Consider the following 19,939-nt stretch of genomic DNA (forward strand, 5'->3'; position numbering starts at 1 on the left):
AAGAAACTGAGTGAGCCATATTATCACTGGCTGCAGGTAAGGCTGTGGGCCCCGACGCATTGACCCTAGAATTCTACCACACTTTTAGACAAGTCCTTCTTGGGGAACTTGAGCTGTTGTTTCTAAAAGCTCTGACTGGCTATACTCCTGATTCTTGGCATTATACCACAATTGTAGTTTTTAAAAAAAAGGACAAACTGGAACTCAGCCCCTCTTCATATCGTCCCATTTCCTTAATCTGTGAAGACAGAAAGATATATTCTAAAATATTAGCATTAAGGCTGGGAAGGGCTATTAACCCTCTTGTCTCCATACGGCAACACGTTTTATCCCTGGGCGTGATACATCGGACCATGTCAGGCGAGCAATAGCGCTGCTCGACTGGGCTCAGGCTGCGAGGATGCCTCTGGGGATGATCCTGTTGGATGCAGAGAAAGCATTCGAAAGGGTCTCCTGGGGGTAAGAATCTGTATTAGATTCCTGTGGAGTTATCATAAAGCTAGAAGGGCAGCGAAATGGCTAATCCATCCAAAATCAAGGGGGAGTTGGGGACTTCCGTCTCTCCGGTTGTACCATTGGCCAGCTTTGTTACAGCACATGGGGATAATGCTTGCCGGTAATAAGGTGGTCGTCCCTGAACCAAACAATGCTACAATATATGAGTTATTATTAGGTGAGGAAGCGCAAAACTGTTTGATCTGAATCACCGAAGCAATTTACTACAAGAAAACAAAATTCAAGATAATTCAATCAGCATTCTCAATATGGAGGAAAATGAGGCGACAGGTAGAGATTTTGAATTTAAATGTACATACCCCTTTCCTCTCTTATGGCCTACTGCCGCCGATTTATCAGGATTCAATAGCTAGGGGGTGGGGTGCCTTGGGAGTTAAGGTTTTGGAGATTTTTTTTCTGAGGGTCATATTATTTCCTTTTTCGAACTGCTGGAAAAATACGAACTCCCCACAAGACATTTTTTTAAGTTTCTACAAATTAGAAGCTTCCTGACAAAAACTATGACACAGGAGCGGGGTAACTATGTTAAAGTTCCGCTGTTGGATATTTTTGTATCTAAATCCAGACTTGGGAAAATCTATCAAACTTTACTCTCTATGCTTCCTGACGACTTAGCCATTCAGACTCTGAGATGGGAGAGTAAATTGTCACAGAGTAGTATGGACATGGAAGGCTCTATTGAATTAGCTAATCAAAGTTTAATAACAGGCAGCTTGAGCGCACAACATTATATGTCTATCTTTGAACTTTATTATACCCGGGGAAAATTGCTAAATGGTTGGGCCGCGGGGTAAGTCATGTAGCAGGTGTGGACTCTTAGCAACCAACACGATACAAATGTTTTTTAGCTGCCCTAAGTTGGTTCAATATCTACAAGATATTGAGGCTTTCCTGACCCAGGTACTGGGCAAGTTTTGACAATTACAGCTGGTTTAGTGATCTTGGTGATGGATCAACCACAAAATACTATGGGACTGACCAGGTCAGATACTGGCTTAATATTCATAGCAATGGCCATTTTAAGAGCCAATATTACAGCTCAATGGATCAGTCCCGATCCCCCAACGTTTATCAACTGGAGGGCAAGATTATTGGCCGAATATAGGGCCCGATTACGATTGCTGTGAATCCGCATTTTCCGGGCCGGCAGAAGCTACCGCCAGCCCGGAGGATGCGGATTCACTGCTGCGGTGTGTTGGAAGACCCCCCGCCAGATTAGGATGGCCGGGGGGGTCATCGGCGGATGGGTAGACCGTCCGCCGATTTTCTGCCGCGAGGCCGCGGCAGAAAAGCTCTAATATAGTGGCGGTGTCTATCAGACACCGCCAGCCATATTAGGATATGCGCTGGAACATGCCTTTCCGTGTCGGCATATGGTCTTTTCTTTTGGGGCCCGTTGCGGGCCCCCAGGGTGAAGGGGGGTGGTGGGGGTGCACATGGGGGGTACCTATGGTACCCCCCTGCATTTTCCTGCACGAAGCGGCAGGCACCGCGCGGTGCCTGCCGCTTTGTGCATGCAAATGGACTGCTTGCATTTTTAACATTGCGGCGGGTGCTGCTTCAAGCAGCACCCGCCGCTATGTTAAACATACAGGATGTGACCGCCAGGGTGGCGGTCACATCCTAATTTGCACGGAGGGACCGCCGCTGCCCCTGCGGACGGTCCCTCCATCTCTGGGGTGGCGGACAGACGCAGGTCCGTCCGCCATCCTAATAGGGCCCATAGTATGGACCTAGCAGTGCACAGACTTAAAGGTCGTAGGAAACAGGAATGAGGTAAGAAGGTGTGGGCAGCACTGACCAAATGGATTGAAGAATAAGTGTTTTCTCTCTTTCCTTGATTTCTAACGTTTGTATGTTGACTGTGTTTAGTTTTCTAGTGGCACATGTGTCGGTATTTAATTTTCTTCTCCATTATAGGTGCTGGTCAAAATAATGCAATAGCATCTGCTATATAATTTGTCATAACTATTGTCATCGTGTATGAAAAAAAAAAAGGATAAGGTAGATGAATAAACTATCAGAGATAAAGTACATAGGTTGATGCAGCAGGACAATATAATAAAAAGAAAAAGCAAAAATAAAAAATGCAGAATGTCAAGGGAGGATCAGAGACTTACATGCAGAGCAAGGATGTCATCAAGAGTCGGGACCTGAAGAGAGAAACAGAGGACAAAGGAATAGAGAAAGGACTATAGGGGAAAATAATAGACAGAAAAGAATGATGAGAGAGCATTCGTAAGATGATTCCAGGAGAGGGAGAAGGCTAGTATAAAATACAGTAAGAAGGTGAGGGAGGACTACAGAAGGACGTGCCACAAGGAGAATGCTGAAGGAGACTGGGACCGAGAGACTAGACCAGAAAGATGCAAAAAGTCAACAAATGGAGGCGGCATGGGAGTGCAGAGATAAGGCGGTGAGACTCAGGAGACTGGAATTCTTAGAAAATAAGTTGGATGATGCTGAAGAGCTGTAGAATATTGAAGAGGAGAAGTAGTGGTTCCCTCAATTCCACTAAGAAAAACCTTCCATTCCTCATCTATGACCAGGTGGCAAACCCCCTGCTGCACATAGCCGAAGGTTGGTTGCCTGTGGGGGTTGGAAGCAGAGCAAATACTAAAATAAAAGACATCAAGAATGTATTAAACTCACATACACTTAACTGTGATGTAATGACTGCTCCAAAGGGGTTAAAACATTTCAAAAAGCTAAAACTTGACTTACCTGTCACCACCACTTCATTATTCCGAGCACGTAGAGTAGCACTTTTCTCTAAATAGTGGATATCTTCTTCACGATGCACCACCTGCCACACTGCCACTGGAAGCATGCAGAGCCGGTGCAGTAGCGCATGCTGCTCTGCTCTCACCCAAGAGCAGTTGGTGCTCCCAGGTTATAATCAGCTGCCAACATGATGGGAGGTAGCTCAGCATATAAAAAACTAATGCTACTATCTTGTCCTCAGAAAAAATGTTACAGGGGTCACAACCGTGTGTGGCCAGTGAAAGCGTTACCCTGAGCCTACATCTGGCAATACTGGGTGGATGAGGTGGAAAAAAGAGTTGACAAGCTGTGCAAAAGAATTCAAAAATAAAGCACACCAGACCAGAGGAATGGGACAAAAGTACATTCTAAGTTAAACAGGGGCTGATAGGGATGGAAATGGGGCCAATTGGAGTGGGGTGAGTGGGGAAACAGGCAGGAAGGAGCAGGATGCAGTGAGGAGTGCCAGAACCTAGCCAAAAATAGCAAGGCATGAGTCATTTCACACGCAGTGTTGCCCTATTATTGTAGTACGTGTCCTTGTCTTACGTGAGATGATAGCAATGTATTCTGTGAATGTTTGCATCATTTTGTAGGAAATTCCATAAAATTCCTTTTAACAAAATAAAATAATTTCACTAGGGTTACAATGAAGGATAATCTTGCAGTACACGCCCCTCATAATATATAGGACTCAGGTGGCTGTACTAGGGAGTGGGTCAGCTGATTGTGCTGCAAGTGTCACAATGACGTGGTCACTGAGGGACAATAGTATGTTCTCTTCCAGGTGAAATAATGCAGCAGCAACACAGAAAATCCATCTCAACTCTCAGCAGCATATAGACATGGCCTATTTCGAAAATCACCACTATAACATGTAAATGTGACTAAAATGCTGTAGACTTATGCTGAATGCGAAATACTATTTACAAACAATGGTTAAATTAGGATAATTGAAACAAGCTACTGACTGAACTAGGATAACCCAAATCCCCCTCTGTGAGTTATTGTGTTGATGACATGAGTAGAGGAAAACAACTAAATCAATCTGCAGTCAGGCCTAGAAAAGGCCACTGCAGTTTATGTTTATTTGCTGAATATGTTATTGAAGTTGTTTTCTTAAGGCTGAACTAGGCCCAGGGTGAATCCGAACACTGCATAGAATGGAATAGAGCATGAAAAAAGAATATTTAATGTATAATCAGCAATACTAAGTATCAAAAATCATATTGCACCATGCTGCCATTTGAAGCATGAGTAATTCATGAGATCAATTAAGAACCATGGCTGGGAGTCAGAAAAACAACTGTCATGCAGAAGAGTGTCAGCCGTAGGCACTTCATCCAGAGGCCAGATAGTCCTTAAAAAGAAAATTACGAAAACACAGAAAATGAGAGGGCTAGGGGAAGGAGAATAGGAAAGAAAATCAAGAGGTAGAGAGCCAGCATTTGCGGAAGATGCTGCTTTTCTGGCTCAGAAACTCTTAGTGGGGAGGTGATGATTGAACAATGGGTTTTTAAGTTCCTTTATGAATGTCTGGTGGGACCTCAGGGGAAAGCATTTCCAAACTCCTGGGCTGTTGCTTCATAAGGCTTGTGCAACTTAGGAAACTGTGAACTATAAGCACAGTGGTGGATGTTTCAATAGTTTTCTGACCCCTGCTATGATTAGTGCCTCAGACAGGTAATAAGGAATATTGGCATAGGACACCTTGTATACCAGGCTGACCTCAGAATAAAGCTAATGGTTGTATCTGAATACAGTGTGGATGGAGGCTCTGTAAGTCTGCTGTCTTATGCAGCTTGTTTCTCCTGGGGCCATGTTAGGTAGATGGGCTCTGCCAGTGGATTTGCTAGGTGTCGCTCACACTCATGATTCGTGTACGTTTGAAGGCAAACTCCCTTAGGTCCTTTCCTTCATCTTGACTTACTCTGGGATAATGACTTGAATTTCTGTCCTACAGTGGTGCTCTGAGGCTTGGTGATGCATAAGCAGCATAGAACATAATCTGGTTGGGACACATGAATTATGGAGTGTGGAGACAGTATAGTACACTTTGCCTGTCCAACCGCCACCATAAGCATAATTAGGAACTGGACCGGCCTCTTCCAAGAATGTGTTCTTTCTGATCCACACAACTATTTTTCATAACGTTTACTTGGCCTGTAATATTTATGCTTGTTAACGGATGCTATTTACATCAAATGTGAGGACAAAAATATACATCTAACAAATTGGACGCCGACTATTCGTTTAATAAATACAAATATATATTTACTTATTTGTTTTTCCAATATTTACAACATTTAAAATTGTATTTAGCCTTCTTTGGCACAAAACAATGAAACCTGAATTTTACATGGGATGACCAGACTACAGTTCCTGGGTTAGGAAAGGCAAGGGTATATTTAAAATTGTTAACAAGAGAAAAGCTTGATACTTCTTTTGAAGCGTTTAGCTCAGTTATTGGTCTCTACCCATTTGCATGTTTTTTTGTGCATGCCCATCTGGAAAGAAACCTATTTAATAGACCATCTATGCAGCAGGAGAGGTTGCATGAGCAAGGCATAGAAAAAATTCCACACTCTACTCCTTTCTGTTGCCCTCACACTCCCTCTGCTTTCAGCTCGACCTCCCCACCTAACTCAGGGTCTTCCCTCTGTCCTTTCTGTATCATAATTGGTGACACCTGAGTGTACAAGAGGTTTATAAGGTACTGAGCAGTCAGAGCATGTTTAAAACATTGTTGTTGACCAACCAAAACAGGTTAGCAAAAAGGGAAACCGTCAGTGTTAGACCTGGCATCATTGGCGTGAGTCTCCCTTCCATTTTGTCTGATTGCCTCCTCTGTTTTTGATATGTTTTTGCTGGTTATATGCTTTGGGCACTGTGCCACTGATATTCAGTGCCACAGTGCAAGTGCTCCCTATTTTAAATTGATGTACTAATTAGTGATCCCATGATTGGGTTATTTGATTTACTTGTCAGATGCTAGTTCAGTACTCCATGTGTGCCCAGGACTTGTAAATCAAATGTTGCTGGTGGGCTTGCAGTACTGGTTGTGCCACCCACAGAAGCAGCTTGTAAAGTGTGTCTCAGTCCTGCCATTGCAAGGCCTCTGTGCAGTCTGTGACTGCCATGTCGATTTGGCAAGTGCACCCACTTGCCAGTCCCTAAACCTTCCCTTTGCTTCACATCAGACACCCCAATTGTAGGCCCAAGAGCAGGGCGTATTGTAAGGATAAGGTAGGACATGCCCTGGTGTGTGTAGCATGTCCTAATAGTGAATTACAGCCATTTTCGTTTTTCACTATTGAAAGGCTACCTGTTTCCATAGGATGGGAATTTACATTATTACATCTTATAATCCTAACTGACTCAAGGAACATGGTAGAAATTCGAATTTGATATGCCTGAACTCAGAATGATAAAATGCATCTTTTGGTAGAGTTGGTTTTAACATTCTTTGTTTGAAAAAAACACTTTTAGAAAGTAGGTATTTTCTTGCCTGCCTGTGCTAGGTTGTGTATTCCTTGTCTGGAGTTTTGAGTGACAGGGCTGGGGGATTCCAGGAGACAGGCTGGGGCAGTCCAGTGGTGAACAGAGAGAGCTGCATCTAGATGGGAGGGAGGAGTTTCACCTGGGACCTGAATAGGGCTGGGCCTTCCCTCTACAATGCTGGACCCACCTCCTGTGGCTTGTCTGATGTCTCTGCCCTGCACTGTGAAAGGAGAGAAGGAATCATGTCAACAAAGTGCTCCAGGGATGTGCCTTCCCTCCCCTGTGCTGGCTCCACCTCCTGTGGGGCGTCTGATGTCTCTGCCCTGTACTGTGAAAGGAAGGAAGGAGTCATGTAAACAAAGTGCTCAGGAACTGGTTTGGACTAGGCAGAGGCCTCTTTGCCTTCAGAGAACAAAGGATTTTGGGGTATAAATATTGGGACCAAATCCCAAGAACTTTAGATCACCTCTGGAACAAGAAACCTTTTGCCAAGGAAAAGAACCAAGGAAGCAGCAGGAGTTTGGACTGCCCCTCTGCCAGTGTGCTGTTTGCTGGGTTGGCCTGCAGTAGTTGCTTCATTGCCAAGGAAAGGAGAAGGAGCTTTTGAAGGACTTTCATCATATTACAGAATATTCTCCAAGGGCTTGAACTTGTGCTTGCCTCCTGCTGAAGTCTCAGGGGCAAAAGACTTCACTACCAGCTCCCCCTGTGAATTTCTTTGCTTGGAATTCTATCTACAGACATTTGCGTGTCGCTGGGAGGGGGAAGCGCGACGCATTGAGAGAAAGCGTGTTGCCGCCACAGCTGAAATTATCACATCGCCGGACAAGCGTGCCGCCACCGCATCTCTCTGGAAGCGGGTCTTCATCAAAGCTGCCTGCTGTCGCATCACCGGAGAAGCGTGACGCCATCGAGAGAGCCGCCATTGCATCACTGGAGGAGCGAGTCGCAGGGACTGTTGTGGCTCCACAGTACAGAGTCGTCGCAAGGCTGCCAGGGCGTCTACGCATCGTCATCGCATCAAGGGTGCCATCTTCTCGCATCGCAACCGGATCATCACCTTGCATCAAGGAGCCATCTTGCGCATCGCAACGGGCCCGCAGGCCGAGAATCTACGCATCACCCCCACACCAGTAGGGATCATGGCGCAACCCCATCTCTGCGCAAGCATTAAGGCACAGCGCATCCTTTCCCCTGGATCACGGAACCGACGCATCTCCCCCTTTGCAAGCCTTTTGTTTACTTTGCGTTACGCATCCAGGTACTTTGTTGAGAACTATGTCGCATTTATCATCAACTTGAACTAAGCAACTTTATCATCTTTAAGTCAACTTTAAGTATAGTATTGTGGATTTTTGTCGTTTGTGGTCTTGTGTTAAGTCTATGTAAACAATACTTATATTTATTAAACCTGTGTTGTGTTCATCTGTAGTGTTTTCACTGTATTACTGTGTATATTCACAAATGCTTAACACACTGCCTCTGAGATAAGCCTGTCTGCTCGTGCCAAGCTACCAAGGGGGTGAGCAGGGGTTATTATGGAGTTTAATCTCCTTATCCTGACTTAGAAGTAAGGGCCCTATTTGGACAAAGGTAAATACCATTGGCAACTAGAAACCCCCAGATCTAACACCAGCCAAGATGTAAGGGCTAGGTACCGTTTCCCTCCAGAAGTAATCTTGCATATGGTATGGTATGAGTGGGAGCAGGAACTTGACTCTATGATCTGCTGATCCCATGCAATACCAGCTTATCTCAAGATCCTTTCTGCTTTCCATTTCTTTGCAACTGGGTCTTTCCAAAGGGTCTCAAGTAACCATGTGGGCATTTCCCAGGCAAGCTAGTTGCGGTGCCTGCATTAGTTACTAAGATGCATCACTGCTAGAGCCCACAACCACATATAAATGCCCCATACACTGGCCAGTAGACAAAGGGCAGCACAAGATTTCTATCTCATTGCACACGTCCCATGTGTGCTTGGTGCAATTGATTGCACACGTGGCCCTTCAGCCACCCCGCCGCATTGCACACATCTTCTGCAACAGACACCAATGGTATTCCATCAATGTTCAAGCTGTCTGTGATGCCAGTGGGAGCTTCATTGATGTGCATGCAGTGTTCTCAGGCAGTACCCATGACAGCTTTGTATTCCTCATGTCACCTCTTGCCCGGTGAATGGCCGCGGGAGAATTTGGCAACATGTGGTTACTGGGTAAGTACCAAGCACTAAAAATGAGGGATATGTGTTATTGAAATTTCTGAATGCCACACAACATTAACCATTGTACAATAAGAATCATAAAGCTACATACGTGGCCCAACAGACACTGCATGCACTAAAGTATAGATCGTGCCCTGTGCAAATCAAAGAGGAAAATGTAACCAACTGCCCTTTTTTCCCTCCTCAGGTGACGCTGGATATGCACTCTCCCCACATCTCCTCACCCCTTACAGGCATGCAAACACTGTACCTCAGCGTAGGTACAATAGGGCACACATACGACTAGAGCCATCATAGAGCGCACTTTTGGTCTGTTGAATTTGCGATTCAGATGTCTTGACTGGGGGTGTGCTGCTGCACTCCCCTGAAATTGTGTGCACTATCATATTAGCCTGTTGTGTTTTGCACAACATTGCTTTAACGCATGGCTTACACATACCTCTGGAACCTCGGCTAGCTCTGAATCTGGGAAACCGGGCCATTGCACATAACCGAGGTCAGGGTATGCAAGTCTGTGATCAGCTCTTTGCAACGTTTTTCACATGAGCAACCTGTAGTGTCATGGACAAAATGTGGTTTGCTGCCTGTTGTCAATGATGAAACTTGGATAGACACGACTGTGTCAATATATTCCATCCTGGGACTTCTTTGCAAGCCACACTCACTGCATGTAAATCACGGCTGTTGAACAGTAGTCAAAAGGTTGAGCGTGCCTCAGGTCATGTGCCCATGTCAGCGATCAGTGTAGTGGATGTCCCTAAACAATATATATTCACGCAGATGTAAAACTATACATGTTCTGAGAGACCTACCTGGTCCTTATGAAGATGGGTCACTCAATCACAAAAGGCCATAACCATTGCAGTCTCAGGCCTGTGCACTCAACAGATTTGACTCCCCCACAAATGATGGGCCCAAAACGTGAGTGATGATGTCATGGGTGAATCAGGCACCATGTGTCTGTGATATACAGCACTGCTCCACCCCATTGTTACGTAACACATCACACAACTCTTGTCATGAGCATTTAATATGGACTACATGTACCATAATGCAAAGTAGGAGAAAATGAAACTGGGGTTTGATGTTGTGTCACTACCCCCTGTCCGTGCAAACATTTTATTAAATGGTCTGTTCCCTCTTTTGTTACATGTTCATAATTTTAAACTGCATTGTCATTTCAGGTTTTTCCAGAACAGAACTGCAGGATGGAAGTGGATTTGATTAGCGATTGCGGATGGATCAGGATGAATACGAAATGGCTGCCAACAAGTCCCTGTGATGTATTTCCTGTCTCCCACTTCCTGTATAACATTTCCTGTATGAAATAATGTGTTCTGGGTTAATTTCGGAGGTTACGGCCCAAAAACGTAATTTCCGGTTTCGGCGCGTAATGCTTGGATGCGGACCCGCCGCTCCAGAATCAGAAACTACGTTTTCGGGCCGTAATCCGGAAATAACCCGGAACACATCATTTCATACAGGAAATCTTATACAGGAAGTAGGAGACAGGAAATCCATCACATGAAGGTTTTGGAAGCCATTTTCTGTTCATTTTGAGTCATGCTCTATCACAGATCAGATCCTCTGCCATCCCGCTGCTCTCTCTCATTAAACTTATTTGCCCCAAAATGGCTGAGGGTTATGAAGAGAAAGCACCCACTTTCACAGAAAGGGAATTAGACATCTTGATAGAGGGGGTGTTGGCCAAATATCCTCAGCTATATGGGGACCCTGAATACCAGCAGAGCACTGCAGCCCGGGCCAGGCTATGGGCCAACATTGGTAAGAGCTGCAGTGCAGAGGGGGTCCACACCAGGAGTGCTAGGGCATGCCACAAGCGCTGGGAGGACCTAAAACGCTGGTCCTGGCACAAGGCACAACATTAAGTATAGTATTGTGGATTTTTGTCGTTTGTGGTCTTGTGTTAAGTCTATGTAAACAATACTTATTTTTATAAAACCTGTGTTGTGTTTTCACTGTATTACTGTGTATATTCACAAATGCTTAACACACTGCCTCTGAGATAAGCCTGTATGCTCGTGCCAAGCTACCAAGGGGGTGAGCAGGGGTTATTTAGGAGTGTAATCCCCATATCCTGACTTAGAAGTAAGGGTCCCTATTTAGACAAAGGTGAATACCATTGCCAACAAGAGACCCCCAGATCTAACAGTCAACCACGCAAGGCACAAAATAGTAAAATACATTAAGTGGAGCTTGACATTTTAAGACCAAGAGTTGACCTTAAATAGTGCTTCAGAATCATCTTTAAGGGATGCAACAATAGAGTGCATATGGAGTTGTTGTAGCCTAAGTGGTAGAAACATTGGAGCAAACTGAGAACATGAATAAGAAAGAAAGGGGAGCAGTGTGTAGCTTAACACTCAATTTAGCGTGCAGTACCAACTTAAAACTAGGATGATCCTAGAGTAAGGTAAAATTCCATAGGTTGAGAGAGAGAATAGTTTAAGATTAGCCTACTATGAAGGAGAGCAGTGGGAAAAGAACTTCATTATCAAGTTCTGCAGATGTTGCATGATTGAGCATCCAAACACAGATCTTTCCCAAGAAGCAGATTATTTGAGAGTGATTTAAAAATCTGAGACAGAGCAACATCCTCAATATGAAGAGGGACGGCATTCCAAGGTTGCCTTTGCTCCACATAGTGTAGGTGCCATGAGAGGCTAACGTCTGCCAACTACCCCAGGAGTTACCAATACCGGGGATGTAATTTACACTGGAGGGCTGAGTTAACATGTATTAGAACATTGGAATGTTGGGAGCTCCATTGAAAACAACTTGACGTTGACGATCGTGAGCAAGGACAAAAAACTCTGCATTGCGTTTTTCAGAACTCCATGAGCTCCTTGTAAGTGGAGTGTGGAAAACTCCGCTAACTCCACAAGTGGAGCAGAGGTCACCGCCCAGACTTATCGGTAACTAGAAGGATAGCGTTTAAGTCACTGACCCTGGCCTTTACAGCAACTTGGGACATAGGCCCTAGGTATCTCAGGCAGAGGTTGCATTTATATCATCAGGAACGAGCCCTAAGATCAAACCACCTGCGGCTCCTTTAGTTTTCCATGCTTTTCTAAAGTCCAGCAAAGTTGCCGGCCCTTTGCGGTAAAAATAGCGAAACTCTGGAACTCTCTGCCGGCCCATCTATGCCTGATTGAAACAGAACTAGAGTTTAGGAGTGCTTTATAAACCTGGCTCTTTCTTCAGGCTTAGCCTCTTGGTCGATCCTCTTGTTAGTCTGTTGCTAGTGCCAGGACGCCTCCTCTGAGGTAACTGCGCACTCTATAAATGTCCATATATTACATTAAATTTTAGAAGGTGGAGTCTCCAGGTGATAGACGCCACATCTTCTGAGTTGCTACAGATATCATAAGTCCAGTGTAGTGGGTAACTCTTCCTCTCCCCACCATCAAACTTAAAAAGCAAATCCTATTGAGAAAGATGATGGAGTGTCTGTTTTTCAGGAAGCCAGTAGTCAAATTAGAAGATAACTATAACCTCTAGTACCAGTTTTAGATTGTGAGAGAGAATATGTGTTTAAATTTAACCCTGGACGGAGCTGGTGGAGCAGGACTATGCAGAGGTCTACGGAGTTGGGGACAAACTCCGTGGAACTCCGCTCCGCCACCCGCCTCCACCCCTCCTATTAAGAATTATTTAAAACTACATTACAAGTAAAAGAATAAAGGCTTACCTTGACTGCAGCATCCCCAGGCTGCCGTCCTCCTCTTCATCACTGTCTCAGGGTGATCTGTGCGTACGCACACGTCCACGCATGAGCATTCCTTGCCAGAAATGCGCATGCACTGTCTTGCGTGCATGAGCAGATCACCCTGAGACGACGACGAAGAGGAGAACGGAAGCCTGGGGACGACGCAGTCAAGGTAAGTCTTTATACTTTTACTTGTAATGTAGTTTTAACAAATTCTTTATAGGGGGGTGGAGGCGGGGGCTGGTCAGCTCCGCTCTGCTGCGGAGTGTGCGCAGATTTGCCTACTCTGTGTTCTCCTTGGAATGCACAGTAGGCAAATCTCCACAGAGGATTCAGGGGCAGCTATATGACATATACCTTGGTGTTGTCATCCTATTGTTGAAAGGAGATACCACTATCTTTAAGTGATGTCACAAACGGCCCAACATACACATTGACAGAGTTGGGATTGCAGCAAAATTTGTATTTTAGCTGCAAACTACTTATACACGTGTATGAGAGAGTGTAACTGAAAATGAGATAATAACAGTTTGGGCACAAATGTGTTGTGTAATATGTGAATGGCAGATTCCAAACATTTCACTTTGGGGAAATTTACAAATTTCCGTTAATTACAACCCTCATCTGACAAATGTGCCTTGAAATTCCACAAACCATATTACAAACCTGAGTTGTGATTTATAGATTGGCAGACAGGGAACTCCATCACAAATGTGGAAGAGTACCTTGTTCGCCAAATTGGCATATTTCCCTCTCCATATAGAGTGAAGCAGACTGTCATGTTTCTAAAGAAGTGCCCCTGCTGGCTCTCTTGGTGGAAACCCTATACCAATTGCCGGAATGCAGTTGAGGCTGTTGGTGTAGGTGCCTCATTGTCATCCTATTGTTGAAAGGAGATACCACTATCTTTAGGTGCTGTCACAAATGGTCCAACATACTATTCTATTGCTCTATTCAGAGTCAGGTTCCAGGAAACCCTGGTGGTGCCGAAGAGAAAACAAAATGACGGCCATACTCTGGTAGAAAACTCTCAGGGGATATGGGCCCACATGCATCAATGTGACATTTTGCACTTCCTAATTTGCGAAAAATAAGGAATCGCAAATTAAGAAGTGCAAAATGCTATGCATCATTATTTTCGGTATTCATTTGTGATTCGGTAAAAATCGCAATTTTTACCGAATCCCAAATGAATACCGAATTCTTAAGTTAATTTTCGCAATTCCCATTGATTCCTATGGGCCAAAAGGCCCATAGGAGTCAATGGGAATTGCGAGTGGCACTTAGAAAATTTCATGGGTGCAGGGGGGGGTCCAAAGGACCCCCCCATGCACCCCTGAAATGTATTTTTCGCATCATGTTTCACACACACATGTCCTAAGGACATGTGTGTGTTAAACATGGATGTTGAAAAAAATACTTTTTCACCATTTTAAACACTTTTTCCAAATTTACCGAGTGGTTCAACCACTCGGTAAATTTGGCACCCTAATTGCGAATTTCAACTTGTCAAAGTAATGATGCATTGCTTTTAAGAAGTCGCACATCTGCGACTTCTTAAAAGCACCCGCAATTTTAGAACTCGCAAAAATATTACGAATTCTAAAATTGCTTCATGCATCCCAAAAAGCACTTTTGCATTCGCAAACGGCCGATTTTAAGGAATCGCACCGTTTGCGACTACAAAAATGCTTGATGCATGTGGGCCATGGTCCCTAGTTTTTAAAAACCAAACTCCTGATTCATGAGTTGTTTTTTGAAAGAAAAAAAAAGTCAGGTGATCAGCCATCTGAAATATGGCAGCTGCCAGGCAAACTCTGGGGCCTTCAGTAGAGCTTGGCAGCGGCTACCCCAAAGGCAAAGAGATCGCCTCAGGGCAGGCAGAGATTTCCATATATGGTTGGCAGTTCTCCAGCCAGGGTGGCGGAGGTTATGTCCTCCTCCGCCCAAATGGACAGTAGGCCATCTGCAGTATTCTAAATTAGTCCAGTTTCGTAAAACTAAAAAACATTTCACTTGGTCAAATAAAAAATAAATTAGTGTGTGAGGAAATGCATGGTTAGTGAGGCCCACGATATCTAGAAAATATTGATGGGTTTTGATTTGCTATTTTTTTTACACCTGTTAAATGTGTTATTCTGAGGAAGAAATCTTCTAATGATTGACGAAAATCCGGCCTTGCTATGAGTATTTACATATACATAGGGTGTATTTTCCTCTAAAACAACTACAGAGATGTGTTTTTAACATTGGCAAAAAGTACTCTGCTTTCCTTAATGTATTTTCAGTGTTTGCCAGCAACATATACCAATGCCGTGAGGTCACTTAATAATGCTTTTGCTTTTTAAAACAAGATTTTACGTACCTGATGTTTGGTCAAGGTAATATACAATTTTAGTGCAGGAGGTTTTACAGTGATAGTTCATAGTGTGTGACATATTAAAAATATGACACTTCAGACAGTTCCTGAAAATAAATATAGAATGACAGTTTTAGATATCACACATCCATATTCTACATAGTTTATTTACAGCTACTTAAAATCTCTGCAGTAGTACCGAATAAGGTAACTCAGGACATTTTCAAAACAATAATACTATTGAAAGATGTCCTTCTAGTAAAGGCAAAATAAATATGACATACATACATTATTGTTATATCAGCTTGCATCAAACACTGTCATGAGCACGTAGACCTATTAGTATGACAAAACACATTGTCACATTTTCAGGGTAGCAGGCAGTCCAGAAGAGTATTAATCCAACAAAAGCACTGATGGAGGGTATGGGGGTAATTCTGAAAATAATTATCAGGATTATAAAATATAATCACCAAATCCTAATTTTTATTTGTAAAACGTTGACTTCTGATTCCCTTTTATAAAACAAAAACTGCCTCTAATTTCCTTATTACAGGTTACTTGTGTTATCCATGGTAGCCTGTAAAAAAGTAATAAAGAAGCTTGTAATCTGTAATGACAATATATTTGAGTTCTGACATCAGAAATGCATACTGTGAGAGCCAGCAGCCAAGGTGAAAGGCAGGCCAGGGAGCTTAATCAAAGATGCACTTTAAAAAATGAAATTAAACCTCGCTATTCCTTCTTCTGCCCTATTTTTCAAGATAAACACTGATAAGCAGAAAGGAGATTTTTTTATGAAAACATATATTTCTCTGCATGTTTCTACACTTTTTGAGCTACAGCATTTTATTTTAATTCGGATTATAGCAAACTGATACTAATATAATTTTGCAAGACATATCTAACTGCTTTTTTGCTTTGTTTAATTTTGCACTAGGGATTCCACTTTATTCTTCCAAAGATCCTAGGGGCATATTACCAAGCAATAGTGATAATTATCGCTATTTCTTGGTTAGAGACAAAACTTTACCGCTGAGCTGCGGCGATTTTTATCGCAGATAAACCTTGGTATTACCAAGGTTTATCGCAAATGCGATAAAAAACGGCCGCAATGCATGAATATCGCTGAAAAGTCATTACCGAGCTAATGCTCTTAGCCATTTTATCCACCTCCCATTGGATAACATGGCTAAGAACTGCTCAGGGCAGGTGTTAGCTTTTGGAGATATTCGCGCTTAGCGCGAATATCTCCAAAAGTTGGTAATAGGAGATAGCGATGTTAGCGACTTAATCCAGTCGCTAACATCTTGGCACGCCCACTTTGCATTTCATTAGTGATAAATATCACTGACATGCAAAGTGGGGCCCAAGATGGTCGCTATCTCCTACTAGCTGTCGCTAACTGGTGTTAGCGACAGCTAGGTAATAGGGAGATAATTTTATCTCCGCTTTCTTGGCTTTTAAAGCCAAAAAAGCGGAGATAAACCCCCTTGATAATATGCCCCTAAGTTCACCCTGCTGTACTGTGAGAGGCTGGCTTGTACATAATGCACACTTTTGCAAGAGGGCACCCTGCACCAATCCAGACAACCCTAATGGGAATTTTAATGGTCTTAGACAACCTTAAAAAGCTCTCTAAGTAGTAGCTGTGGAGAGCAGCTTCCGTGCCTATAGTTTCAGAAGGAGTGTAAAGTAGCTTGTTTTACCAGAACAGAATCTCATTGATATAGATTCAGAGAAAAAGAACCACACAGTGTATTTATAAAAATATGTATTTATTATAAGACACTCACTAACACATACAGATATCTCCTAGCTGGAGATATACACAATGCAAACAATACTTTTCAATAGAGATCGGTAAGTAACACAGAATACACAGTGGTCACCAGGGGGAGACCAAACCATATACTAAAATAGTGGTATGCAAACCACAACTCGCGTCAAGGCTATACCCAGAAAATGTAGAAATGCTGGGGACCAAAGGAACACCCCATGCTGAGTATCTAGGAGCTCCACGGAGGTTGTGTCCAGAGTGGAAACACGACTGTGTTTTCAGTTCAAGTCATCGGGTAAGTCACGGTTGAATATTAAAAGAAGAAGGACCCTTCCCAGTGGACCCTGTGGAAGACAAGTGTTTGAAGAGCCACCCCACCAGTGGATACCCTAGGATCCCGGATTCCTACTCCAGGGAATCCGGGTGCATATGTGTGAAGTGGCGTAGGAAACCGTTGTCGAACTCAATGTGAGACTTCAGGAAGATGTCGCGGCTGAAAAAGGCGAAAGTGTCAGTTGGAACTCAAAGGTGGATTCGAGTTGAAGAGTACCTGCAAGCAGAGGGACAGACTCTAGGCCACTCAGGAGTGATCACGAGGCCCGGACGTCGAGTGCCAACCGATGTTGGGTGCTGCAGGAGACATGAAGGTGACATTTCACAGCTACTAGGGAACCTTCCATCTGTGGCGTGCCTCAGGGTTCTTCTCTGTCTCCCCTGCTTTTTAATCTTTATCTTCGCCCGCTCATCCTTTCCTTGAAGAGCTGGGACATTACCATCTTCAATTATGCAGACGACCTGCAAATCATCTTTCCTCTTAACACCCTTAACGCAGCTCTCGACTGTCAGACGGTCATGTTACATATCCAGCAATGGATGAACCTCAATCAGCTTCAGCTGAACCCAGGGAAGACAGAACTAATTCTCCCGGGCAGTAGCTCCATCCACTGGGGTCCCCAGTTTTGGCCTACAGAGTTGGGCCCTCCGCTCGTCCCGGCTAAGTCGGCAAAGAGTCTGGGGGTGATCATAGACTCGGAGCTCTCCCTCAAACCTCAGGTTGGTGCAGTCGTATCTTCTTGTATGTTTCAGCTCCGGAGAATCAGGAGTGTGTTTCACCTCCTCTCGCCTGCAGCCCTGATACAAGTCCTGATCGCCCTTGTGCTATCCCGCCTGGATTTCACCAACTCCCTGTATCATGGCCTACCGAAATACCTGCTTCATAGGCTGCAAGTGGTGCAGAACCAGGGGGCCCGACTAGCCTATAAGACCCCAAAGTGGTAGTCTGCAAAACCACTGCTCCGCAAACTCCACTGGTTGCCGGTCGAACAAAGAGCCGCATTCAAGATCGGCTGCCTGACTTACAAAGCCGTGACTGGTACGTCTCCCGCCTTTCTAAGATCCCTAGTGACTCCTTACCGTCCGGCACGTAACCTACGGTCCTCCCATCGTCAACTTCTGACTGTGGCTCCAATTAAACTAAAAAAATACGGTGGCTGCAGATTTGCCCATCTGGCTCCCAAACTCTGGAACCAGTTGCTGTTATCGCTCAAATCTTCCACGCCTCTGCTGGAATTTCGAAAACTTCTTAAAACCAATCTCTTTACACAGTCTGGCTAGCCCCCCTTCTCTAACATCTCTCAGCTCCACCCAGCGCCAGGAACCCTATGGTGACAGAGCGCTATATAAGTCTCCCCTAAGATAAGATAAGATAAGATTGGAGCTTCAGCTGTGAGGACCAGCTGATGCTGTGGAATACCAGGAGCCATTCACAAGCTGCACCACGTGGGATGTCGAGAGTTGAGGGGTCGGTGTCCGTCAGGAGCACCAACAAGCCTTGGAAAATGCAAACCACGTGAAAAGTGAAGAAGGTGCAGTGTCAGGACCAGCAAGGTCCAGGTGAGTCACCACAAGCACGGAAGTCAGGGCAGGCCTGAGCAAATCAGGGGAGCCTCAACAGGACCCATAGGCCAGGGGCACAGGAGTCGCAAGAGGACCTGGAGCAGCTCACCAAAGATGCAGGCCCACAGTGCAAGTGATGTGCTGAGGATGGTCACAGGAGGTGCATGAGGTGGGGGGCTAATTGGAGCCCGAAGATCTAGATGGAAGGAAGCCAAGAAGCCTTTGCAACAGCAAGTTGATGCTGTGCACATGGGGCCCGGATCTGGCGACTCCAAAGAGGGATACTGGCCTCAAACTTGGTATCGAATAAAAATGGAATGATATCAATACCAAATGGCTGATCCTGATGATTGTTGAATACATTTTGGGTAGAAACCATCAGGTTTCATGTTAAAGGAGCGCGCCGTTCGTGATAACACTATCACACAACTCACTAATATTGAAAGGCACTGAGAGACACAGTGCGTCAAGGACAGCGCCAAAATTAATCGACATTTAAACTGCCGAGTTCAACCTAGGTGTGCACGGAGATAAATCAAATTCATGTACTTGTACCCCAATATTTATACTCAGTTTCTCTTTGTTCTTTTGGGCAGAGAGTGTATGTGCTCAGCCCAAACTAATTCTGTCCTCTCTGGTCCAGCTTCCCAGCAGGAGGTGGAGACAGCATTGTGCAAGGGAGACAGGGCCTATTCAGGTGCAAGGGAAATCTCCTCCCACCACTCTAATTGCAGAACAGACCAATCTGGTTGCTAGTGAAACTCCTCCCAGTACTTTGAATACAACCCAGGTCTGTTCAGCCCAGCCCTGACTCATCCAGAAAAGGTAGGACACACCTCAGCACCCCCAGTGGATGTCTACAGTGAATGCACATCCCCAGTCCACTGTCACTACATAGCCAGACCGTCAATCCACAACTCATGAGAGGTACACAGTATGGCTAAGGAAGAAAATACCTACTTTCTAAAAGTGGTATTTTCAAACACAGAACATAAAAATCATATTTACTAACAAATGCATTTTTATATTCTGAGTTCAGGCATACTAAACCCCTTTTCTCCACTGTGTTCCAATGGAGAAATATGCTTATGAGATGTTGTAAGTAAACTCCCATTCTATCATATGGGACAGATAGCTTTTCCAGAGTGAAAAACAAAATACATTGTAATTCAC

At 44.3% G+C, this 19,939-nt stretch overlaps 1 protein-coding gene across 1 annotated transcript in view; it reads right to left on the reverse strand.

Moving 5' to 3' along the window:
- Window positions 1-19,939, reverse strand: part of ITGB8 (integrin subunit beta 8) — a 295,047-nt gene that overhangs the window by 32,276 nt on the left and 242,832 nt on the right. Inside the window, 1 exon segment of the mRNA XM_078663672.1 lies at window positions 15,097-15,197. Within this exon segment, the coding sequence (XP_078519798.1) occupies window positions 15,097-15,197 (101 nt within the window).

The sequence above is a fragment of the Lissotriton helveticus genome, chromosome 10 (assembly GCF_964261635.1).
Source record: "Lissotriton helveticus chromosome 10, aLisHel1.1, whole genome shotgun sequence".
NCBI lineage: Eukaryota > Metazoa > Chordata > Amphibia > Caudata > Salamandridae > Lissotriton > Lissotriton helveticus.